The 26,566-nt window shown below is 50.0% G+C and overlaps 2 protein-coding genes across 2 annotated transcripts in view; one reads left to right on the top strand and one right to left on the bottom strand.

Moving 5' to 3' along the window:
* Positions 1-4,694, top strand: part of LOC121145000 (centromere protein P) — a 221,490-nt gene extending 216,796 nt beyond the window's left edge. Inside the window, exons 6-8 of the mRNA XM_040963626.1 lie at positions 2,264-2,343; positions 4,184-4,275; positions 4,567-4,694. Of these exons, the coding sequence (XP_040819560.1) occupies positions 2,264-2,343; positions 4,184-4,275; positions 4,567-4,694 (300 nt within the window). The remainder of the gene's footprint in view (positions 1-2,263; positions 2,344-4,183; positions 4,276-4,566) is intronic.
* Positions 4,695-5,586: 892 nt separating this feature from the next.
* The window catches only part of IPPK (inositol-pentakisphosphate 2-kinase), a 72,069-nt gene continuing 51,089 nt past the window's right edge, over positions 5,587-26,566 (bottom strand). The window contains exons 12-13 of the mRNA XM_040962741.1: positions 11,470-11,549; positions 5,587-6,922 (exon numbers count right to left, since the gene is read on the bottom strand). Coding sequence (XP_040818675.1) covers positions 6,697-6,922; positions 11,470-11,549 — 306 coding nt within the window. The 3' untranslated portion in view covers positions 5,587-6,696. The remainder of the gene's footprint in view (positions 6,923-11,469; positions 11,550-26,566) is intronic.

The raw sequence follows: 26,566 nt of genomic DNA, 5'->3' as shown, positions 1-26,566 counted from the left end.
CAGGTCCACAAGCCATGGGAGGCCAGCCTCCGCCCCTCTGTGCCACAGTCTCTAGGCTGCCTCTGCAAAAGGGAGAATGGGAAGGAGGACTCAGGCACAGCGTTTCTTAGGCAGTGTAGATGTTCTGGAGTGAAGCAAGCAGTGAGGGTGCTCGCTTCAGCAGTACTAAAATTGGAACAGCACAGAGGCTAGCGTGGCCTTAGCGCAATGATGACATGCAGATTCCTCCACGTGGTGAAGATCATTTTAAAGGAGTGACTTCCCTGCATGAACTAATCTGTCATTAAAAGCCCCTGATTCAGCTGGACATCATTTGGGAAAATGCAAACACCCAGGGGCGGGTGCTGGGCTGGTCCCTCCTCTTCACTGCACTGGGCATTGTGGAGCTCCGCTGTGGGTTCTGTCCCTTCAGCCTTGCGTGCAGCCCCAGCAGGCCCAGGCTGTCAGGTGCACAGCTGCCCGCATTCCTGCAGGCCCTGACACGGCACCCCCCGAGACTCCTTGGACACAGGCCCTCGCATGTGGCAGGCAGCTGAATAAACGCCTTCACTGGCACAGCCCCCCTCATTGAGCAGCTTTCCTGTGGAAGGCTGGGGTTCTGAAAGGGAGGCCCCCGAGCCTGCCGCCACCCCCGGCCTCCCCTCCACAGTGGTAGAAGCGTGGGCTGCTCCCCCACTCCACTGAGACTGCTCAGTGGTGGCAGAGTCCCTCTGAAAAGTGCAGCCGTGTGCTGGCCTTCCCTGGGTCTTGCTTCTTTCTGTCGGTGGCAGAATGGGACACTATCTAAGCTGCTTCCCAGGTCTGCTTCTTGATTTCCCAACTAAGTATGCTGTTAATGTTTACAAAAAAAAAACATTCCAGAATCTTACTTCTGCCTCATGGGCCTGCCCACTGTTGACGAATTGGTTGTCTTCTGTCAGGGTCCGAATATAGTACCCCGTAAAATGCGCTGGCTGAGCCAGATGACCCCCACGCCCACCGTGGTTGCTTTCTCATCTTTTCTGGCCCCTTCCTCTGACACCCTGCGCAGGGGGAGTGAGGGCGGCTGCAGGGCCCGCGAGGCGAGGGGCGTCCCAATTCTGCAGAGAGGGACTGAAGCTGCCGCTTCGGGACCGTCTCCTCGGGTTGGCCAGCAGCCTGCGGTTCACCCCGCCTTCCCCACAGCGCTCAACATAGTTGGGGTTCCCAGCCAGTGAATGGAGCCACATCACTAACTTACACAAGGAAACATCACACGACTCCAAATAGTCTCCAAAGCGCTCGCCTGGCAGCCTCCTCTGCCTCAGCGTTTCTAAGGAGTGTAATTTCTAGTGAAAAGCTCTCATTTAAGCCCTCCCTTTGTCAGGAGGCTCCCAGCAGCCCCCGCCGAGCCCCACGGGCTGTGGCCAAGCGCAGCCTGGAAGCCCAACTGCCACGTCCGCAGGCTCGCCTCTGCTTTCCCCCTACAGTTGTTACTAATTTAGAAGAGCCTGGGGTTTAGGAATGAACCAGCAGTTTCCACTGGAGTCGCTTAGGTATACATTTTCTCCTGGAAACCATCAGGCTGGAATTATCCTCTGTAAGCCTACACCAGGCCCACCACACCGGGGGTCTCCACGTGCACCCACCCCGTTGGCATCTCCGCATGAAATGCCAGCAGCCCTGGCGCCCCACACTGATGGAGACTGGCTCCCTTAAGAGCTGTGATATGGCCTTGTCCCCACACAACCTCACCTGGGTGCAGCTAAGCTGGTTCAACTCAGTGAGGATTTGCAGAGGTGCCAGCCCTGCCCCTTATCTTGAGAGCTGGGACTGGCTTCAGCTGCAGCTGCACCAGGCTCTACTCCCCCAGCCCCCCAGGCCTGCAGGGCACACAACCGATCCAGCCTCGGGGACTGGCAGGGATGAAAAACAGGGATCTTACACGGCCCAACTGTCCTACCACCTGGCGGCTGATCTGAGCTGTCACGATCAGATGCTAAGGCTGAGAAACTGTCACCTCAGCACAGGTCCCCTTAGAGAGGCTGAGGTGACATGTCACCACAGGTCCCCTTAGGGAGACCAAGAGCCCCACTGAAGAATAATCTGGGGCAAAGATGTGTGGCTCATACAATTGCTAAATGGGAAGGCGTGGCAGCAGAGAGCCTTCCCGCGTGGCAGGCAGCACGAGGCAGGGTGCCACAGCTGCCAGTGAACAGGGCGTGGGGACACCTGGTCAGCCACCCCCAGCGGTCCTGGCTCCTGCCCACGGATCTGTCGGTAACCCTCTCCTTTGTCTTCACAGGAGAAGTACCCACAGGTCGTGCGGCTCCCAGAGGGCTCCGGCTCCCGCTACATGAGCATCTGCAGCACCAGGCGGCCGGGGTGAGTGCCCAGGTCACAGACCCTGGGTTCCTGGTACGCCAAGGGTTACAGACAGTACAAACTGGGAGCAGCCTGCTGAGGACTGAAGGCTGGCAGCTAGGGGCGTCACCGCGGGCACATGTGCAGGCCATAACCAGCATCTGCAGGCAACGTGGGAGGAAGTGTTCTCTAGCGCCAACTTGTGGCAGTTCTGCGTGGGGCACTTTGGGGCCCATGAGGGGAAGTGGGGACTGTGTGTGGAAGCGGGGTGCTGTGTGTGGAAGCGGGGTGCTGTGTGTGGAAGCGGCAGAGCCCAGCAAGCCAGGCTGTAGGGGCACCTGGGGAGGTAGGGTCCCAGCTCCCACCTCGGGCGCCTCCCTGGCCTGCAGTGCACAGCTCCAGGCCTTGTTCCTCTGTGCATGCCTTGGTACAGAAGGGTTCCTGGCCCTGTGGGCGTCCGGGCAGGCCTCTGTGCTATGCAGGGTCTCCCTACACTGCTTCCCCCCCATGGGCACCACCCTGCAGGGTCTCTGCATCTCTGTTCCTTACTCTTCAGTTCTCCCATGACTCCCTTCAACAGGTTTCCTGGAAATGAAACTCCTGGGTGAGGAGAGGGAGTGTCTTGTGCTCAGCTGCTGCTGCTGCTTTTTAAAGATTTACTTTCATTGGAAAGACAGGTTTTACATAGACAGACAGATCTTCTATCTGCTGGCTCACTCCCAAAATGACCACAATTGAGAACTGGATCGGTCCTAAACCAGGAGCCAGCAGCTTTTTCTGAGTCTCCCATGCGAGTGCGGGTGCCCAAGGACTTAAGCCATCTCCTACTGCTTTCTCAGGGCGTAAGCAGGGAGCTGCAGTGGAAGTGGAGCAGTCAGGGCTCTCATCAGCACCCATATGGGATGCTGGCACTGTAGGTGGAGGCTTAACCTACTTATGCCAGGGCATGAGGCCGCTCAACTGTTTTTGACGCTAAATTATTCTCAAGCTCCTAGTAGTCTTCAAGGGGAGGGAGCCCTTCTCTGCCAAGGGTCATTTGAATATCTGCAACATCACTCACAGGGCATACAGAATGTTATCAACTTAAAAATTAACCCATGGGGGGCCCGGCACGGTGGCGCAAGTGGTTAAGTCCTCGCCTTGCACGCCCGGGATCCCATATGGGCGCCGGTTCTAATCCCGGCAGCCCCGCTTCCCTTCCAGCTCCCTGCTTGTGGCCTGGGAAAGCAGTCGAGGACGGCCCAAAGCTTTGGGACCCTGCACCCGCGTGGGAGACCCGGAAGAGGCTCCTGGCTTCGGATCGGCATAGTATCGGCCCGTTGCGCTCACTTGGGGAGTGAATCATCGGATGGAAGATCTTCCTCTCTGTCTCTCCTCTCTGTATATCCGCCTTTCCAATGAAAAAATAATAAAAATAAATCTTTAAAAAAAAAATAAAAAAAAAAAAAATTAACCCATGGGGGCCAAAGTTGTGGCACAGTCGTGGCACATTACCAAAGTTGTGGTAAAACCGCCACCTGTGATGCCAGCACCGGCATCCAAGTGCTGCTTTGTGTCCTGGGTTGCTCCGTGTCCGATCCAGCTCCCTAATGGCCTGGGAGAAGCAGAAGACGGTGCAAGTCCTTGGGCCCCTGCACACCTACATGGGAGATCCAGAGAGGAAGCTGTTGGCTTCAGCCCGGCCCAGCCCTGGCTCTCTGACTATACGGGGCAGCGAACCGGCAGCTAGAGGACCTTCTCTGCACCTCTGACCTCGGGTGTCCTCGGGGCACACAGCTTCAGGAGTGGGGAAGCCAGCAGCTGGCTGGGAATATTTAATAGGTGTTAAAAACACAATCCTGTGGGCCCACCCCTTTTTTAGGTTTGCCTTAATCGTTGTTTGGAGGATTCAGATAGATGAGGAAGGGAGAGTCTCGCCCAAGCTGGATCTCCTCACCCAAGTGCCACAGCAAGGTAGGAACCCCGAGTGCTGGGCGACGTCTCAGTGTGACAGCTGAGCCACTGGCTGTTTCATCACCTGCCCGCATGCGGCAAGCAGCTGAAGTCGGAGGGCTCACTCCTGCACATCGGCAGTTTGGAAAACATTTTTCGATAACCACTCCAAGTCCGTGCTCAGAGGCTCCCAGCTCTGAGGCAGCCAGGCTGCCCGCGCGTGCGGGTCCCCCCAGGGGCCAGCAGGGAGGAGGGGTGCTCCTGGGCAGCTGCACCTCAACATTTCTTACCGGGTTTATGCTTTCTTTGCAGCTCTTGAGCTGGACAAAAACGGCGTCATAGAGATGGCACCTCTTAGCTTCCGCTCCCTGCTCAGCGTGCTGGGGATAGAAGGTGCTGTGGAAAGCCTGATAAAACTGTTCTGTGCGGAACGCAAGTAGTTCCCGGACTGCAACCATGCAGGCATCAGACGGTGCACTTGAGTATAAACACTTGCTAGTTCCCATGGAGACCACACCCTTAGAAAATGCCGGCCACGCAGTTATGGCATGTTATGTAAACTGCCCTTACGTGAAAAGTAAACTGAGTTATGCTATGCACAAAAGGCCAAACAGTGATATGTGGATAAAGTCAGGTCTTTTTTTAGGAAAATGTACTGTCAGAAGTGGCTGGCCCACACCTATCTCCCCAAGGCTGGCCCAGCTCCTGCCACCTGGGAGGCAACAGCAGATACAGCCTCATTTCCGGAACATTCCTCAGTAGCTCAAGGGAGTCACACCCAGGCAGGCAGCGGCATCCTGCTGTGAGAAGCAGCATTTCTCAGCTAATTCCTCTTCTTAGCCTTAAAGAGAGCCTGCACGGTTCCTTTCACGGAGCCTAGGTCACAGACACACACACACACACACACCAACCCCACCCCAATGTCTAAACATCTCGTCCGACCATGATGGCGCCCTCCACTGCCTATTATAATGTCAGGATCCATGGATGTTTCCAATCTGCAGTGTCTGGCAACGTGGCACCTGCTGGGCCAGCAGGCTCCGTGAGGCCCAGGGCCGTGACTGCCTCGGCTGCAGAGCCCCGGGCGGCTTCGGGCCACCTGCTGTACATGCCCCCTCCCCAGCACAGCACCTGAGTGAGGCTCTCGCAGCCCCCCAGGACTGTCCACAGGCCCCCGGGTCAGCACAGACAGCATGCACACAGGAGAGATACGGTCTGAAATCAGAAGAAAATGGTCAAAGTGCCTTAATGCATAAACAACCTTTTCGCATCTCTAAGGTGAGAAGTAAAATATTATGGCAGAATTGAACAATAAATTCTAAAAGAATTGGCTTGATTCAAACAAGTATAATTCTCAAGTTATCACAAACTTCCCACAAAAATTTACAATCATCAAAATATTTTCCTTGTTTCTCATGTAGTATTTTCATATAATCCCATGGTTTACTAATACTATATTACAATAAGCCTTCATTTGTCCCTCAAAATGATGATATAAATAGTCTGTACAAGCAACCATAGAATAAAAAACTGAAGCCAAGATTCCCAATGGTTTTATAGCAGCCAGGCACACCCAGTGACCCCCTCCCCCCCAAGAATGCCCCCAACACCAGCCACACACCATGCCCTTCTGGCAGACCCGAGGGCAGCAGACAAGGCCATGTGGTCACATGCCCTGCGCATACCAGGGAGGAAGCGGAGCCTCCTGGCTCAGCCCCCAGCACACCAGCGTGGGGCACTCCTGCCCCAGCAGTGTGGCAGGTGATGGCTGCTGCCCACCTACAGCAATCAGGTGGGAAGCAAGCCTCATCTCCCCGCTGAAGAGTGAATCGTGAAGAACTAGTCCGCGCTCACCGAGTGGTTTCCATCCTGCCCCGAGTCTCGTGCTCCCTGCTGGCCTTGCACAGCGCCACTAGCTTCGCCACAGGGACCAGAGCACTCCAAACCAGTGTCTGTGCGACCCCTGCTCACACACGGCCTGCAGCAGGGAGCCCAAAACCTGTGCAGAGAAGGTGACACAGGGCTCGGTGAGGGACGTTCCAGTAGTATCCATGCTTCCTTAAAGATGCCCATGACAATTCAAGTTTTCTACGTTAGGAGTGTGGTGGGAGGAGATCCAGACTTGGGTCTTAAATAAGGCTTCTGCATTGGAGAAACAGACGTGAGCCCGGGGTGGAGGAGGAAACCCACCCAGAACGTCTTCCCAGGGCTTAACGGACACTTCCATTTAAGACCAGGAGCAACTTCCTGGGACACAGGGCTCACGTCCTACATTCCTTGTCCTGGAAGATGTTTCTAGTGCTCTTCAATTCCATGTCTGCAAGAGGCAGCCCACAGGCTAACTGCAGGAAGATTCAAACCAAACACTCAGCACAACAGAAGGTAACTCTAGCACTCAACCCTCACAGGCGGCAAGTTTTCCAGACATGGCAGGGAAGACTGTTAGACCTTGTGCAGAACTAATGTGCAATCGTCGCTTTCCTTGAACCGAGGCGACAGCACGGGGTCCTCTTTGGCATGGGCAGTCTTTGAGTAGAAGCTGACTATCTTGCCATCCAGTTTGTACTGGTGAGGGATGCTCTCATAGGGTTTGAGGTCGAGGTCCAGCACGGACACGGAGAAGGCGAGCTGAGACCTCGACGAGCGGATGACAAGCCTCTGGTCAGAGCTGCAAGCAGAAGACAACTTCAGAATACACACAACTGCTGGGTCCCTCGTCCCCAGCTCTCCCGGGCCCCCCGGTGCGTGCCAGCTGGGCCTCGAGCATGTGGTATGGATGGTGGCAGCACACCAGGCAGCAGAGGGTTAAAGGACAGCTGGAGAAGCAATCCTGCAGAGGGCAGGAGGGATCCTCCGCACCTCCCGGGATATGAACAAACCTCCAAAGTCACCTCATCGCGAGCCAAGCATTACCAAACCTAAGAAAAAGTCGATCTGGGCACTTGACAGCAAGTCAGACAGACGAGCACTTCTCCCGTGTCCACAGCGAAGCCAGGCTCCTTTGAGCTATTCTCATGTTTGCAGAAAGGGACCTGGCTTCAGGATGTACTCTCAACGGGATTAATGTGTTGCATTTTCTCAGGGTTTCTCACAGGGCAGTCATGCGTTCCTAACAAAACATGAATAATTACTTGTGCTTAAACTCTCCTAACCACTCAGAATCTTGTACCAAGATTGCAGTGTGTCCCGCATTGCTCCACGTTGTCAGCACAGCAGCGTTCGCAGATTGACTAAACAAATTATATGAACCCAACTCAGTCCAGGGAATACTCGGGGGGCTCTGTTCCACACCTACCACTCTCCTAGATTCAGAAATCATTAACAGACAGACAGACACACACACACACACAAGTTTCAACAGCCTCTGCCTGGGAGAGGGAAGCAACACACCTTCCTGTTTCAACATTGCTATTCCACAGTAGACGGCTGCCTCATTCCTGCTCCAGGATTCTGTTTATAGGAAAAACTGAATTTTCCTATTACTGGGATCATTACTCTCTCATAAGTATTAGAGAACAGCACATCACTCATGAACGTCAGAAGGCCTGCAGGCCATCTCCGGCTCATGCGGTCTGGACACCAGAAACCTGGGAGGGGCTGGACAGTCCAATCTCTGGCCCATGACAAGCTCTGTGTATTTCATTTTCCAAAAAAGTCACTTATTTGAAAGGAAGTAATGATTTCATTCCCCCAAAGACCAGGCAAGGGCAGGCCTAAGTCAAGAATGCAATCCATGTCTCCCACGCGGGTAGAAGCCACTGCCACTGCTTCTGCAGATGTCCACGCTAGCCAAAAGCACGCACCGGAACTGGAGGCAGCCATCAAAGCCAGGCATTCTGACATAAGGTACAGGTGCATCTTAGCCACCAGGCCAGCCACGAAAGGGCCTGGGCACGGTCCAGCTATCCAGTTCTCCAAGGACACCAAGAGCTAGAGAAGCCCAGGCCACCACCCACATTGCCTGGGACAGGACTCGGGGGAGAGCAGCAAGTTAGGGACGGGAGGACATGACTTCATTTCAAAATCAAAAATTATCTGCAGCAACAGAAAAGTGCACTTTGTTGCTCACGGCACAACAGGAGTACAAAGGGTCAAAGCCATCAGCCTGTCTGTAAGCTATGACTTAAAGTCCACAATTATAATGTCAGGTACACTGTGTGTCTCTAAGATGCACAGCTGGTTTGCAGATCCCAGCCTCTGCTGTGTCTACATTTCCCAAACATCACCCTTTGGCCACACACAGCCACCACCAGGTCTTCCTCCACAGAATTCAGGGGTTCAGGCTCCCCAGGGTTCCTCTCACCCTGCCCACCATGCTATGCTAGTGACCCCTGCAGACCCTTCTGGCAGGTGAGTGCAGACTTGCTCCTTGCAAGCCACCACTCACCTGCATCCTCCCTCTAGCCAGCACACAGTCCCTCAGCCCCAGGGTGCCCCGGTGCCTGGAGGAAGGACAGTAGCAGGCCACTTCCCTGGGTGGGACCACTTTTCAGAGTCCTTCACAAGTCCAGGGTTCTCACAGACTCAAATCCCTCTTCTGTTTGGTCACAGGAGTCTACTTCCACAGGCTTAACTTCTCCCAGTTCCAAGGTTCAAGACCAGCCAGTAATGTTTCATTTTTTCTCTTAAAACAGTATTTTGGAGACAGAGTGACAGAGAAAGTGCTCCCATGTGCTGATTCACTCCCTGAGTGCCTGAACAGCCAGGGCTGGGCCAGCCCACAGCCAGGCTCCTTAGCAGCGAGCCGGCTCAGAGGCAGGAGAGTGGAATTCTAACAAGCACTCCAACTTGGGATGCGGGCAACACACACACCAACTTCACTTGCCACATCACAGCACCGCCTCTGGCAGGCTTTCAGACACCGATGCTGAGATGAGACATTCCGAAAGTTCATGGAAGGACAACGCATTTCCTACAAACTTTCTGAAGCCTATAGACATTGTAAAATATTTCACAATATAAGATTATAATAAGCCTGTATCAGTCTTATAAAGCTGAACATGGGGATATGCTCAGAATAAAACACATGACCGAGAATAATAAGCAAATAAATATACTAGGATTCAGCCATTTCCTGAACATGCTAAGACACATTAAGACTGTTTTCAAGTTATCTAATCAAATTCCTTCTATAAAACACATGGCCAGAGCCATGGCGTACCAGGCTAAGCCTCCATTTGCGGCACCAGCATCCCTTATGGGCACTGGTTCAAGTCCCAGCTGTTCCACTTCCAACCCAGCTCCCAGCTAATGGCCTGGGAAAACAGCAGAGGATGCCCCAGGTGCTTGGGCACCTGAACCCATGTAGGAGACCCAGAGGAAGTTCCTGGCTTTGGATGGGCTCAGCTCTGGCCATGCCTCCATTTGGGCAGTGAGCGAGTGGGTGGATGATCTCCCTGTTTGTCTCCCCTGCCCCAGCCCCGGCCATTTACTGCCTTTCAAGTGAATGAAGAAATTTTAACGCACATGCACTGCCACTCAGCACTGGCCCCTGAGGAGTCACAGACAGCAAGTTCCTGCAGGTGAAACCTCAGGAATCCCAACCCCACGCCTCTTCCCTATAATTATTTTTCTTAAGATTTAGGTATTTATTTTATGGAAAGGCAGATCAGATTTACAGAGAGGGGAGATAAAGATCCTCCATCTGATTCACCTACCGCCAAATGGCCACAATGGCAGGAGCTGAGCTGATCTGAAACCAGAAGCCTTTTCTGGGTCTCCCACACGGGTGCAGGGTCCCAAGGCTATGGGCCGTCCTCAGCTGCTTTCCCAGGCCTCAAGCAGGGAGCTGGATGGGAAGTGGAGCAGCTGGGAAACAAACTGGCACCCACATTGGATCCTGATGCTTGCAGGGTGAGGATTTAGCCATTGAGCCATCACACCAGGACCTCTTCACCTCACTTCTTCACCAAGTTGACCAGAGTTAAAGTTGACAAGCTCACCTACCTGTCTGCCACACTAACTCACATCCAAGTTCTGCCCATCTTATCTGGGTTGCGTCCATGCCACTGCTGACTTTCCCTGTTTCCTGTTTTCTCTGCTGGGAGAGGATCCCTACACCCTTGTCTGACAGGGCCATGCTGTCCTATCTCCTCCAAGCACCTTAGTTCCTGTCAGCCAGGGGGTCCAGAGTGTGCCAAGCACCCTGGGCTCTCAGCTATTGCCCTGTCACATCCCTGGGCACTAACAGCCAAGCAGGCATGGGAAGCAATGACATCTGCTTCAGCTGCAGAAAGGGAGGGCATGGGAGGAGCCTCCGGGAGGACCTACCTTTTCCAGCACTCCGGTGCCCCTCGTGGTATGCCTTTGAGTGTTAATTCACAATGTGAAGTGTGCAGGTCTGTGCCTGCGCAGGCAGTCCTAGGCTATCCTGACCCAGGCGACGCCTGGAGGATGAGGCACCTTCCACAAATTGTGTGGGGAGTGTCCCCTCTGAAACCTGATGATGACAGGAATCTCATCAGGCTCATCCTGAATTCCCACAAAAGCAATGGGCGGTGGCGGAGGGAGAATGGTGGGGCGCTCCGAGGGGAGAAGTACATACCAGATGCATTGCAACAGGCTTTTCAGCAAGGAAGGGGACACTTCTACCAACTGGGCAGAAGGCCAGGAGTGAGACTGGGACCTAACTAAGCCTGCTCAGGGCTTTGGCTTTGAGAGACACACTGTGTATAAGCCCGTAGGATGCTTTCCTAGAACCTAACCAACAGGGTAGCAGTTCCACTCAGCACTTAGGACACTACCTAGGGCACTGGCACCCAGCACCCAAAGTCAAGTACCCGACTTCAATTCTGGACTCTCCACTCAGCCTGGCCTCCTGCTAAAGCCTTCCCTGGCACCAGGTCACTCACACAGAGAAGCAGCTCGTGCTGCCCGCTCCTGGCTGCGGCCTGGGTGATGAAACAGCAAACTGGAGATCTGTCTCCTATTTCTGCCTTTCAAATGTGGATCAGAAGCAGAGCAGCCAATTCAAACCGGCTTCCATATGGAATGTTGGTACCAGCCCCGGTAAGTACAATTTTAAGAAATTAATACAAATCTAAACCTAATAAAAGAATCATTTCTAGTTATTCTCCAATTTTAAGCTTCTAGATAACAAGAGTTCGTAAGCCCCAGGACATCAAACAGATCAAAGTCAGTATCCCCATCAGAAGGGAAGCCGCCTGGCCTCTTCATCCACAGACAAGGCCAGGTGGCACACAGCAGGCACCTCACCTTGCATTCTGCAGACACGGGGAGAGCGCGATCATGATGGAACAGTCCTTGGCAGTCATGGCGACTCGGTACTGCTGCACCTGTTGGGGAGGGAGAGGTCAGCTCCAGGCACATGCAGTTGTATCGGCACCAGGTGCAGCCTCCCACCTGGCAAGCACCAGGGAAGGGACCCAGCAGAGAACTGGGAAAGCAGCCAACAGGAGCCGAGGCGTTGGGAGCTCCCCAGAGTCCACTTGCAACCCCACCCTGACCGTTCACTGCCAGCAGCACTGGCCCTCAGAGCAGGCCCTGAAACTTAGGATCTCTCTTCAGCGAGCCCACCACCCAGCTGTCTTCAGAGAAAGTGGTAAGTTGCCTCAGCTCCCAGGACATCAGCTACAACACAAGCAGTGAGCAGGTGTCATGCCGCGTTTCAGAGATGGACACACAATGGCAGGAGGCCCCCGCACACTACAATGTACACAACTGCCACGCTGCCACCTGCTCCACCCTCAGCAACAGGCAGGGCACATCTGCCAGCACCCACCTGGGGCCAAGGAGACCGAGACCCTGCAAGCCATCTCTAGATGCTGCAAGATGATGGCAGAGCTGGGTCCTAAGCCCACATGCTGTGGCTCTGAATTTGGGCTCCACCCCGTGCCGCAGCACATGGAGATCTGCCCCACTGACCCCACTGACCAGGAGCCATACCCACAAGGGCTGCCAGCTGGAAGAACCCTGCTGGGCAGGAGCCAACATCTGTCCAGCCAGGCACGTGCTCCTGTCCATATAGCACACACAAGGAGAGCTCCAGTGCCTTCACGATGCAGGCTAAGGCACTGCCTGGAACAAGCCTCTCCTCTCAGAGGGCTACCATGCTTCTACTGTGGCTTCCTGTTGATGCACCTGAGCAGGCAAGAAGAGATGCCCCCAAGTGCCTGGGCCCTGCCGTAAATGAGGGACACCTGGAGGGTTTCCATGTTCTTCCTCCGGCCTGGCCCAGCGTGGCTGTTGTGATCATCTGAGGCATGGACCAGCACACAGGAGAACAATCTTTGCCTCTGCCAGTCGTTTAAATACATCCATATTAAAAATAAATCTCAGCCAAAGACACGCGTAAGTATCAGGTCCCACACGTTCCCACTGGCGCAGGATTTTTAGTGCAGTCATTATCTCCGCTCCCTGTTCACCAGTCTCCTTCATTTGCTGTAACTGGGGAACGACTCAAGGTAACCTTGCAAGAGGCAGTGTGGTGTGGAAGGAACGGGGAGAACCTCAAGTGTGACTTGACTTTGGGCCTGCTGAAGTTCTCTGGGCCTGAAAAATCCTTGTCCAGTTGGACAGAGCACGCAAGTTCTACCTGGTACCCTACTCACTCTGCTAATAAGTCACTCTGTACGATCTGCCACAAATTTAGTCAACAAAAAAAAAGCATTTAATATAAGTCTAGAATATCCTTTATGTCCTTAGTTCACCATAAACTTTTTTTCCCCAAATAAGATTTACTTATCTGAAAGGCAGAGTTACAGAGAGACAGAAGTAGTGAGAGAAAAGAGATCCTCCATCCATTGGTTCAGTTCCCAAATGGCCACAACAACTGGGGTTGGGCTAAACTGATGCCAGGAGCCTGGAGCCTGGACCCAAAAGACCTAGGCCATCCTTCACTACTTTCCCAGATGAATAAGCAGGGAGCTGGACAAAGCAGAGCAGTCAAGACTCCAGCCAGCACCCATATGGGATGCTAGTCCTACAGACTGCAGCTGCATATGCTACACCCCAGTGTCGGTCCCCAATGTAAACCTTTCCAACCAATACAGGGCCAGGCATTGTGGCAGCACAGAAGGTTAAACTACTGTTCATGATACCTGTATCACCTGTTCTAGTCCCAGCTGCTCCACTTCTGATCCAGCTCCCAGCTAATACATCCTGGAAGGCAAGGGATGATGGCTCAAGCGCCCGGACCCTGCCACTCATGTGGGAATCCTGGATCAACTCCAGGCTCCTGACTTGTACTTGGCTCAGCTCTGGCTGTCGGAAATGACTCAGCAGATGGACACCTTTCTAGCTATCTTTGTCACTTCCAAACAGATGAAAATAAACCATTATATATGATTATAGATATATAGACAGACAAGAGAAACTCAAAACCAATTTAAGATTCAGCTTTGAATTTTTTAATTAAAAAGCTTATATATTATAAAATCATAATTCAAAGATAAAACAAGTGCAAGACCAGAAGAAGGTATCTGTAGTATATAATTACCAACACTCTAGAATATATAAAGTGCTAGAGATCAACATGAAAAAAGATAACCCAACAGGAAGTGATGAAAGGGCACTGGCTGTGGTTAGGGTACTGCTTCAGGGATGTGGTAGGGCCAGTTAACTACACTTCTGAACCAGCTTCCTGCTGATGCGCACGGCAAGCTCTGGGTCCCTACCACCCACACAGGACCAGAGGGAGCTCTGGACTCCTGGCTGTTACAGGAATTTGGGGACCTGGAGAGTGACCCAGTGGATGAGAGAGAATTTCTCTCTGCTTCTGCCTTTCAAATCAGGAAACGTTTCTAACTAGTGAACCAAATTACAAACACACATGAGACATGAAGGCAATCTTAGCACAAGTCCAAGGAAATTATAGCATCAATTTCTACTCATCAGATGGGCAAATGTATGTACGTGTGGAACACAAGGCCTGGGGTGAGACTAACCCTGGGTGGAGCTGGGCTGTCAGGCTGACCGAACTGCTGAGGCCAACGGACAGTGCTGCACAGCTACCAAAGGCATCTGACTGAGGGCAGAGCCAACAGGACAGGGGCTGCTTCAACAAGGGAAGCGGAGAGAAGGGTGTGGCAATTCCAGAGGGCTGGCTGGAAGGTGATTCTGACCAACTGCCAAGGCTAGAGGGACAGTTTCCACGAGGAACCCACCCTTTGGGTTAGTACCTAAATGCTGCACCTCTTAGATTAAAAATGAACCGAGGCCGGAGGCCCTTGTGGGAGCTGCGACTCTACTCCGGATGAGGTCACTCGTCAAAATTGGATGAAACTGGCTCCAGCTCGCTAGCGCTTCTCAGGTCTCTGGCAGAAGCAAACAATCTCTCTGGAAGACAATACGATCACAGGCCCCAAAATATTTCTAAAATAATTGTGCAAATATAATTTCTGGCACAAGCAGAAACATGCAGGCCTAAGAAGACATGATGATGCAAATGGAAATCAGCAAAGCATGACAATGAAAACAGCAGTTGGAGGGGGGACCGGAGAATCGCAAGTCAGTGTTGTTGAGAATCAAACACTTTATAAATGAAAGCTTATTTTATTAAATAACTGCGACTGCTTAAAAAAGAAATTAGGATGCACAATTCTTACAGACTATAGCTGCTAGATACTGAAACCACTCTGCTATGCTCCTCTCCAGGAAGACAGCAGAGAGGAGAGGAGGCACGGAGGTAGAGACGGCCTAACAGGAAGGAAACCAGGCCAACACACAACTTGACAATGTTACTGCCAGAAGTTGCCCTAAGCTGAAGATAAACTTCAAGCCACACATTCAAGAAAGCCTCCAAAACAAATCAGTTACACATGTCATTAAACAAAAACTTGTAAGATTCTGCCACCAGCCAGGCTACACTACAGGAAAGACTGCCAGCTGCCATGCGGTACACGTCCTGGCTTCTCCACGTCCAATCCCGTTCTCTGCGGATGGCCTGGGAAGCGCATGGGGAACGGCCCAGCTTCTTCCGCTGCACCCGGAGACGCAACGCACGCGCTCGGCTCCTATTTTGGGCCTGGCCTGGCCTGCTTGTTGCAGCCAGCTGGGGAGTGGACCAGTGGACGGAGGATCTCTCTTCCTCTACCTCTGTAACTCACACACAGACATACATCTTTTCAAAAATAATCTAATCCCGCCATGCCAATAAACAAATCGATTAAAAAGGAGAGAACAGAAAAAAAAAACGATGGAGTAAATAACAGGCAGAAGAATCTAGAGAAGTTGTATTAATACCAAAAAATCTAGAGGTTTAGACACCTTAAAATGACGAATGACACTCCCAAATGAAAAAGTCAGTTCACTGGGAAGTTGTGACAAAAGTGCATCTGGGGCACCTAACAACACGCTCAAAATAACAGGAAATGGGGAAATCTATAATTACCACAGAGTTTCAAAACATCCCTCTTATGGAACCAGCAGATGGCAAGATCATTAAGATTGCTGAATCACTAAAAACAGCACAACCCAACCTGGAACACACCCAGCAGTTTGAGAAGATGCTGCCTTTTCAACCACACACAGAAGCATGCTTTAAAATAATCTATGAGGGCCCGGCAGCGTGGCCTAGCGGCTAAAGTCCTCGACTTGAACACACCGGGATCCCATATAGGCACCAGTTCTAATCCCGGCAGCTCCACTTCCCTTCCAGCTCCCTGCCTGTGGCCTGGGAAAGCAGTTGAGGACGGCCCAAAACCTTGGGACCCTGCACCCATGTGGGAGACCCGGAAGAAGTTCCTGGTTCCTGGCATCGGATCGGCATAGCATCGGCCATTGTGCTCTCTTGGGGAGTGAATCATCGGACAGAAGATCTTCCTCTCTGTCTCTCCTCCTCTCTGTATACCTGCCTTTCCAATAAATAAATAAATCTTAAAATAATAATAATAATCTATGAAACAAGTTGTAACTAATACTGAAGGATCAGGTAGTATGTTTCTGACTACATGCAAATTTTGCTACTAATAACAAGAATTCCCAAATGCTTGGTAATTCCATTTTTAGTATGTCCATGGCTCAAAGTAAAATTTTAACTGAATAATATTCAAAATACAGCTTGTGAAATATAGCTAAGGCCATGTTTAAAGATTTATTTATTTTTATTACGAAGTCAGATATACAGAGAGGAGGAAAGACAGAGAGGAAGATCTTCACTCCCCAAGTGAGCGCAATGGCCGATGCTATGCCAGTCCGAAGCCAGGATCCAGGAACTTCTTCCCGGTCTCCCACACAGGTGCAGAGTCCCAAAGCTTTGGGCCGTCCTCCACTGCTTTCCCAGGCCACAGGCAGGGAGTTGGATGGGAAGTGGAGCTGCTGGGATTAGAACTGGCGCCCATATGGGATCCCGCTGTGTTCATGGCGAGGACTTTAGCCACTAGGCTATGGCGCCAGGCCCAGCTAAGGCCATGTTTAGAGGAAAACAGATAGCTTTAAATATATTTTTGAGGGAAAAAGGATGATGAAAGTAAGCGAAGGTTCTGTATCGTAAAGAAATTACAGAAGGAAGAGATTATCCAAAATAAGTAGAATGGACTCATCAAAGAAAATGTTTTAAATAATAAAATGAAAATTTCAACAATTTAATTTTATGAAACTAACGAAACTGATAAACTCCGTGGGAACAATCCAGAGAGTATTGTAACTGCATTCAGGCTGCTGTAACAAGGCACCACAGGCTGAGTGGCTCATGAGCAGCATGGAACGTGCAGGACCAAGGCCCAGGACTTGGAGCACGTGGAGGGCCTGCTTTCCCTGACACCCATCTTCTCCCCCGGACCCCACGTGGCCAGCAGGGCGAGTTAGGTCCCAAGGGTCTCTTACAAAAGCCCCACCCTCCTGACCGCCTTGCCATTCAAAGTCCCCTCTCCTAGTAACCATCACCTAGGGACGTAGCATCTCAACACATGATCTGTCATGTCAGACGACACAATTAGGCCATAGAAGAGCAAGCCAGCCTGGGCCAGTTCATATCACGCGCTGGCAAATCCAAGAGCCAGAATGGTGTGTGTTCATGCCAGCTGTGGCTAGGCTGAGGTCCCCACTAATGTGGGCTGAAACAGGGGGAGGGCTGGGCTGGGCTGGGCTGGGCCAGGCTACAGCACCCACTGGCAAATGCTAAGCTGAGGTGGGCCATGCCAGACTGGGCCACAGTGCCCAACCAGCACGTGAGACCTGGGGAGAGTGGGAACCCAGCAGAAGGGCTGCAGGAAGCTCCCCTGCTGGGCCACTGTTTCCACTGGTGAGGGGGACAGCTGGAATTGGGGGCAGACAAGGCCGGGAGGGTTACATCTGTTGGCCTGCATGTAAGCTGGATCGAGGACAAGCCAGGCTGGGCTGACTGTACCTACTGGTACATGCATAAGCCAGAGGGGGTGAGGGCTGGCTGGGCTTTGCCGCAGCATCAGGTAGCAGAGGCTGGCACAGGGGGAAAATTCTGTGAGCTAAACTGCAGTACCACCTAAAGAATGCAAGATCCAGAAGTGGGAGTACGCCTAGTAGGGAGACGATGGGCACCTCCCTCTTGGATTGAGAACCAGGACTGGGAAAGGCATGGCTAGACAGAAAGTGGCACCTGCCAGCAAATGTGTGGCCTGGATAGTGGGGCTGGTTGGGTTAAACTAGGCTTCAATGTCCATTGACATGTATGAGAGCTGAATGGGATATGGGACAGACAGAATCAGTCTGCTGTACGTACTGGCAAGCACAGAAACCAGGGCAGTGGGCAGGTCTGGTGTGGGTTATTGCGGGTCACTCCAACTAGGGCGCAGCTCCCACTGGTTTGCATATGGGCTAAGTGTGCTGTGGGCATGATCGGGCTAGGCTGCAACACCTATTAGTTTGCGTAGAAGACAGGGCTGGGGGCCCAGCGCGACAGCATAGTGGTTAAGGGCCTCGCCTTGAATGCGCCAGGATTTCATATGGGTACTGGTTCTAATCCCGGCAGCCGTGCTTCCCATCCAGCTCCCTGCTTGTGGCCTGGGAAAGCAGTCGAGGACGTCCTAAAGCCTTGGGACCCTGCACCTGCATGGGAGACCTGGAAGAGCTCCTGCCTCCTAGCTTCAGACTGGCTCAGCTCCAGCCATTGTGGTCACTTGGGGAGTGAACCATCGGACAGAAGATCTTCTTCTCTGTCTCTCCTCCTCCTTGTATATCCACCTTTCCAATAAAAAATAAATAAAACTTAAAAAAAAAAAAGGCAAGGCTGGAGACAACTGACCTAGCAATTGCAACTAACAGTGCGTGTGTAGGCCAATGTGAGTGATGGACTGTGCCGCACCCTCTACTGGCATGCACACACAAGCATCAGGTCTGGGATCACCTCGGATGAAATTTCTTTGGGAATCCCCTCAACTGAAGCACCAGACTCAGAACCCCAACCATGGACGAAATTGCAGGTTCTGTGGTCTGACCGTGGAATGTATGTGTCAGAGCTGGGCCTCCTCAGTGGCTCAGATGGAGCAGTGGACAGCATATCCAGGTGCACATGCAGGACACGCAGTACGCTGGAGCCTGCAGAGGTGCTTGGTACCACAACAGAGGACAGAAGACAGAATAAATCAATCAACTACCCCAGCCAAGTGCTGGCAGTGAAAACCTGGGCCAATAGAAACTCTAAGGTGGACTACGTCAGCCAGTGGATTCTGGAGAGATTTCACCATGATTAGAGCGGCGAGATTGGCAGCGATTCGGAACTGTTGAACTATCAAAGCCACCTGAGCAGTGCCCTCGGAGCGTGCCCCCACAGGGGGTGCGGCTTCTCCTCTTATGCCCCGCTCCTCCTAGATACAGGAAGGAAAAACAGGGAATGTTTTTCAATTATGTCAGTCACTTTCCTCTAGCCCTTGACCTTTCGCATCCTAATCAAATTTGTAAAGATTATCAAAAATAAAATCTGTAAAATTAAAGCGAGAGAGGCAGAGAGACAGAGAACAGATATCAGAAGTCAGGGGAAAAAAGGGGGCTTTATACAATATCAGCAGATGGTAAGAAATTAGTACCCACAAAAAACACAGGTCAAAATACTGAAAGCGTAGATACATTATCTAGAGAAGCAAAACATATAAAAGCTAGCAAAAAAAAATATGAAACTAAGTTCAAATTTTTAAATTTTCCTGTAACAACTATGCGCCCAGTGTCACCTATGATTCTACAAAACAATTAAGAACAAATACGGCCAGTTTTACTCCACCTCATGCAGAAAACAGGATGAGTGAAGAGCGCCGGGTGCTTCTAGAGCAGGCATGCCTTGCCATCCTGACCAGCAGAGGCACCCAGACAGGAGTGCAGCCGCCGTCACTCAACAGCAAAAGAGCATCGTGACGTAATGCAGCAATGCTCCATCAGCTCCAGCAGCAGAAAATGTGAAATGATCATATACATCCGGGATCTCAGCAGATCACAAAAGGTACTGATAAGATTCAATATTCATTCATGTCTTTAAAAAAAAAATCAAGAATAGAAGGGAACTTGACTAATCTATTAACAGGCATCAATTTTAACAAAACCAAACAGCCTGCAGTTAACCAGGGTGCATTTTTCCTCATGAGTCAACAAGACTAAAATGCGAACTGTGACAAATTAACCATGTAAAGTGAAGCAAAACACAGAAGCAAAAAACTGTTAATAAGAGAAAAAATATATAAATAGGATCATATGCCAAAATAAAACCATTAAAGAAAAACTACCGCCAGAATGAATGAAAGCGTAGTTGATACATACGAAGTCAAAACGAAAAAAAAATCAATAGCATCTCTGCATAACCAAGATAACCATCTCAAAATTAATTTTTAAGGAAATAATTTCTACATAAAGCCATCAAAGATGTGGGAATAAATCAAATAAAAGAGCTCTCAGGGGCATGGCTCAGTAGCCTTGTGGCTAAAATGCTTGCCTTGCTTGCGCCAGGAACCCGTATGGGCGCTGGTTCGTGTCCAGACTGCTCCACTTCCTCCCAGCTCCCTGCTTGTGGCCTGGGGAAGCAGTGGAGGACGGCCCAGAGCCTTGGGACCCTGCACCCTAGCTCCTGGCCACCCGCGGAGTGAAACAACAGTCAGAAGATCTTCTCTGTCTTTCCTTCTCTCTGTAAACATGACTTTCCAATAAAAATCAAGTTTTTGAAAAAAAATTAAAAGAGTTCTCAGAAGAAAAACATAAAACATTTGTATCAGAAACTGCACTTCACACACAGAAAAAAATGATTCTTGCCCCTGTTAGAAAATTCAACAGCATATGGATGTCAGCCCTCAGCACTTCAATGCCAAATCAATAAAAAATCCCAATAGTTTTTGTCTCTCATTTTAGAACTGAACAAGACTCAAAAAACTGAAGGTCAAAAGGTCAAAATAAGGTAAAAGGTCAAAAATGCTTTAGTGAGTAAAAGCACCATCTGCAACATGGATCTACAGAAGCACCGGTTCAAGTCCCAGCTGTTCCAGCTCCCAGTCCGCTCTCTGCTCAGGGGCCTGGAAAACCAGACAATGGGCCAAGTATTTTGTGCCCCCGCACCCATGCAGCAGACTTGGATGAAGCTCCTGACGGCCACAGCCGTCATGGGAGTGAACCAGATGAAGATCTCTGCCATTCCCTCTTCTCTCTCTCTAATTCTGACTTTCAAAGCAGTAATTACAAGATCCTTAAAATTAAGCTTCAACCTGTTACGATGGCTCAATTGGCTAATCCTCCACCTCCAAGCACTGGGATCCCACATAGGCGCAGGTTCCTGTCCCGGCTGCTCCACTACCCATCCAGCTCGTGGCCTGGGAAAGCAGTGGAGGATGGCCTAAAGCCTTAGGACCCTGCTCCCACCTAGTAGGAGATCCAGAAGAAGCTTCTGGCTCCTGGCATTGGGTCAGCTCAGTTCCAGCCACAGCAGTCATTGGGGAGTAAACCAGCAGATGGAACATCTTTCTGTCTCACCTTTTCTCTATAAATCTTCCTTTCCAATAAAAATAAATAAACCTTAAGAACAAAACAAGTAGATAGGCCAGACATTTTTTTTTAAAAGATTTATTTTAAAGGCAGACATACAAAAAGGAGGAGAGACAGAAAAGATCTTCCATCCGATGGTTCACTCCCCAAGCGGCCGCAATGGCTGGAGCTGAGCCAATACAAAGCCAGGAGCCAGGAGCCTCTTCCAGGCCTCCCACGTTGGTAGAGAGTCCCAAAAGCAAGCTCTGGGCCGTCCTCAACTGCATTCCCAGGACACAGGCAGGGAGCAGGATGGGAAGCAGGGCCACCAGGATTAGAACCAGGACCCACATGGGATCCCGGAGCATTCAAGGCAAGGGCTTTAACCACTACACTATTGCATCGGACCCCAGACATTTTTTCAAACAAAATATTCTTCAAGAGAAACATACAATTTGCTTTACTGAATATCCAGACCCAAGACTACACAGTGTTCAAGACAACACCCTGCCAAGACAGAAGAAAACTCTTCCTCCTGCCCTTCCAAAATTCAACCACATGTGGATGAAAGGCAAAGTGGTAAACATTTCCAATGAAAGCATAGGAAAATATTTTTAGAAACTTGATACAAAGACTTCTTACATTAGAAAGAGACCAGTAAACTACATTACCTTAAAATTATGAACTTCCATTTTTTTCAAGGACAAAAATGTATTTATTCTTATTTACTGAATTGCAGAGAAACAAACAGGCAAACAGACCAATCTTCCATCCACCAGGAGCCAAGAGTGAACTCTGTCCAGACCTTCCATGTGGGTGGGACCCAGCTGGCTCAGCGCTGCTGGACCAGGAAGTGCCTTAGCAGAAAGCTAAAGCAGGAACCAGGACTCCCAGGTCCTGTGACGGGGTCCGGTGGCGCCCCAAGGAGCCAGGACTCCCAGGCCCCGTGACAGGGGTCAGGGGGCACCCTAAGGAGCCAGGACTCCCAGGTCCTGTGACGGGGTCCGGGGGCGCCCCAAGGAGGCAGGACTCCCAGGTCCCGTGACGGGGGCCGTGGGTGCTGCAAGTGATATCCTAACTGCTGTGCCCAACACTCAACCCAAACTTTCCTTACCTCCAATAAAAGCTGCAGGTGTAAGAAATCATGAAGTACACACAACTAACACAGGCTTCTATTCAGAACACATAAAGATCTCCTTAAACCAGCAAGGTAACTCTGCTGCCACACAGCCTTGCATAAAAGACAACTGTTTATTAAGCTGTAAAAAATAAAAATTTTAAAAGTTCGATGGCCTAATTTCACAAACTTTTATTTAGTGGCCTGTTTAAAGTACTAGTTCATAACATTAAACAACAGAAAAAAAACAAACCGTTCAAGGTAAATGAGTTAAACGTATTTTAGTGCAAAAAAAAATTCATGCATAATTTTTTCATATAACACATTTTTCATGAAATTTTTGAAGACCCCTTGTTTACACAGATTTCAATTATTATTTTTTTTTTGCACTAAAAGCAACTTATCCTTTACTTCTTTGTATTAACTTTTTGCAATACTTCCTAGCAAGACAGAGGGAGACGAGGCCTCAGACACAGCCAGAGAAGACAGACGGTCCCCCTCCTGCGAACAGCCACCAGGGGAAGGTACCACACACTTTACCAGAGTTGGAGGCAGCTGGACACAGGCAACGCCAACAGCCTGGCACAAAGCAGACTTATCCAAGGGCCTGCACTTGAAGGAGGGTATTTGTCAAGAAGAAAAACAATCAACTTGACAATTTAAGATGCAATGACTATGCCTGTACACTAATTACCAAAACTGACTCCCCCCCCCAAAAAAAAACAATGTGAAGAAACCAACATCAGGGACTAAATTTTAAAAAATCAAAGGATCCTATCACATATTTAACCACTCCAATTATTCTCAAACTCTTCTAGAAGCCAAAATATTGTCCTAATCATAATATGCTATCATAAACAAGAATATCATAAACAAGAAAACAAAACTGCATACCAGTATCTCTTACAAACGTGCAAAAATTCCCACAACATGCTGAATACCTGGAGAATGACTCAGTGGCTGAGAGCCCAAGTGTGTAACCACCCTTTCCTTCCGCTCCCTCCCCATCTCCTTCCCTCCCTATGATCCATCTCCCAAAAACTAAGCACTGGATCAACAACATACGAGGGACGATCAAGTAGGATTAATTAAATTTATGCAGTACACTGCACTGTCAGAATAAAGGACAAAAACTACATGATAAATCTCAACAAACATAGAAAAGGTTTCAAAGACACTCAGGAAGACGGAGGCATTTCTTTGCCTTGACAAGGGATGTCCACAACCTGCCTTGCCCCATAATACTGGCCTCATACTACCATACTACCATAATACCCATAATACTGGCCTCATACTATCATAATACTCATAATACTCTTAGCACTTTTATTCAGCACTAGAGGATCCAGTCAGGACAATGACACAAGAAAGACAATGGCATTCAGATTGCAAAGGAAGAAGAAAAAACTTTCTGCAGTCACAGATGATTTTATAAAGAATCCTAAGGAAACCACCAGCAACCTATTAGACTGATAAATTCAGCAAAGTTGATCAGTAAGTAATAAATAATTCATACATGCAACCCAGAAAATAATCCTGTATCTGAATAAAATATGGGGCCTGGCGGCCAGGAGGCCTAGAAGCTAAAGTCCTCGCCTTGAATGCTCCGGGAACCCATATGGGCACTGGTTCTAATCCCGGCAGCTCCACTTCCCATCCAGCTCCCTGCTTGTGGCCTGGGAAAGCAGTCGAGCACGGCCCAAGGCTTTGGGATCCTGCACCCGTGTGGGAGACCTGGAGGAAGTTCTTGGCTCCTGGCTTCGGATCGGCACAGCACCGGTCATTGTGGTCACATGGGGAGTGAATCATCGCATGGAAGATCTTCCTCTCTCTCCTCCTCTCATATCTGACTTTCCAATAAATAAATAAATCTTTAAAAAAAAAGAATATATAGAAATATATTTTGGGCCCGGCACAATAGTATAGTGGTTAAAGTCCTCACCTCGCACGCACTGGAACCCATATGGGCGCCAGTTCTAATCCCAGCAGCTCCACTTCCCATTCAGCTCCCTGCTCGTGGCCTGGGAAAGCAGTTGAGCACGGCCCAAAGCCTTGGGACCCTGCACCCACGTGGGAGACCCAGAAAAGGCTCCTGGCTCCTGGCTTTGGATTGGCTCAGTTCCAGGCACTGCTGCCGCTTGGGGAGTGAACCATTGGATGGAAAATCTTCCTCTCTGTCTCTCTTCCTCTCTGTATATCTGCCTTTCCAATAAAAATCTATTTAAAATAAAAATATCTTTAAAAATATATAGAGAGAAATATATTTTAACAAGCAAAAGCAGCATAAAACCTATGGTCTAGAAACAATATCAAAAGATCTAAATCAATGGGAAAACATCCCATCTTCACAGATCAGAAGAGTAATCAATCAATTCACCAAATACCAGGATTCCAGCTGGCTTCTCTGCAGAACTTGACAAGCTGGATCTAAAACTAAAAGGAATGACAAGAGGATCAAAACAATCTTGAGTAGCAACAGAAAAAAAACAAAAAAGAAGAACAGCTAGATATCCTCCCAAAAATAAATCACAATGGCACATCTGGGCAAAAAAAAAAATCTTGAGTAGCAACAGTTGGAGAAGCTGTTTGCAATGCCAATATCCCTTATCACAATGCAGGTTATAGTCCAGCTATCCAGTTTCTAATGGAGCTCCCTGCCAACGCGCCGGGGAGGCAGTGCAGGCTGGCGCGCATGCTTGCACCCCTGCAATGGCCACTCGCGTCATCTGGAGAGTTAAACAGCAGATGGAAGGGGTCTCTCCCCTCACACTGCGCCCCTCTCCCCTCGCACTGCGCCCCTCTCCTCTCACACTGCTCCCCTCTCTCCTCACGCTGCACCCCTCTCCCCTCACGCTGCGCCCCTCTCCCCTCACACTGCGCCCCTCTCTCCCTTTTCCTCCACCCTTCAATCAAACAAGCTAATCAAAGAAAAGAACAAACCACCTACAATTCACACTTCTCCATTTTGAAACCTACTAAGAAGAAATAGTAAACAAGATCCTGATATAAACAGACGTGATTTTCCAGAAATATTTCAAGCCCACTTAGAGGGGGAGGAAAGAACAATCTCTTTAGCAGGTACTCACATTTAAAAAAAAAAAAAGTACAATGACAAGTCTACCTAACATACATAAAAATTAACTCAAGGGCTAAACACTATAAAACTCAGAAAGAAGAAAATCGTTATGACCTTAGATTTAGCAATGAATTCTTAGACGTGACACTAAGAATGAACAACTTACTTTAAAAATAAAACAGACTGGGCCCAGCGGCATGGTCTAGTGGCTAAAAGTCCTCACCTTGAATGCGCCAGGATCCCATATGGTTGCCGGTTCTAATCCCCGCAGCCCCTCTTCCCTTCCAGCTCCCTGCTTGTGGCCTGGGAAAGTAGTAGAGAACAGCCCAAAGCCTTGCGACCCTGCACCCGCGTGGGAGACCCAGAGGAGCTCCTGGCTCTGGATTGGATCATTTCCAGCCATTGTGGCTGCTTGGGGAGTGCATCGAATGAAAGATCTTCCTCTCTTTCTTCCTCTCTGTATATCTGACTTTGTAATAAAATAAATAATCTGAAAAAAAAAAGACCAATAGGCATTTCTCCAAAGAAGAAATATAAAACAGGCAGCAAGCACATGAAAGAAGGTTAACACCAGAAAAAGTGAAACCCATGCCGACATAAAAATCTTGTACACAAATATCTGCAGTAGCACGATTGGCACACGCCATGCTATGGATGCCCATTCACACCAGGGAAAGGGAGATGGTGGGATGCCAGCTAAGGGCGCAGGGTTTCTGTTGAGGTAGGAAGCACCTTGCCAGAATGGCAACACCAATCTGTGAATGCTGTGCAAAACATCTTCAATAAGGGCCGGCATGGTAACATAGAAAGCCAATCGTCTGTCTGCAGTGCCAGTGTCCCACACAGGAGTCCGCTCAAAACCCAGCTATTCATCTGTGATTCAGCTCTCTGCTGCGAAGCGTGGCCCAAGGTCCAGGGACCCTGCATTCACATGAGACCCAGAGGAAGTGCCTAGCTGCCAACTTTGGATCAGCTCGGCTCTGGCCATTTCAGCTGTTTGCGGGGTACAGACGCAACATCTCTAACTGCAACTTGCAAGTAAAAATAAATAAATCTTTTTTTTTAAAGATTTATTTATTTTTTGGGCCCAGCGCGGTGGCACAAGTGGTTAAGGTCCTCGCCTTGCACACCCGGGATCCCATATGGGCGCCGGTTCTAATCCCGGCAGCCCTGCTTCCCTTCCAGCTCCCTGCCTGTGGCCCGGGAAAGCAGTCAAGGACGGCCCAAAGCCTTGGGACCCTGCACCCACG

Source organism: Ochotona curzoniae, unplaced genomic scaffold (genome assembly GCF_017591425.1).
Source record: "Ochotona curzoniae isolate NIBS_2020 unplaced genomic scaffold, NIBS_Ocur_1.0 scaffold_3208, whole genome shotgun sequence".
NCBI classification, from domain to species: Eukaryota; Metazoa; Chordata; class Mammalia; order Lagomorpha; family Ochotonidae; genus Ochotona; species Ochotona curzoniae.
The sequence above is the reverse complement of the archived record's forward strand: the minus strand, read 5'-3'. Positions and strand labels throughout refer to the sequence as shown.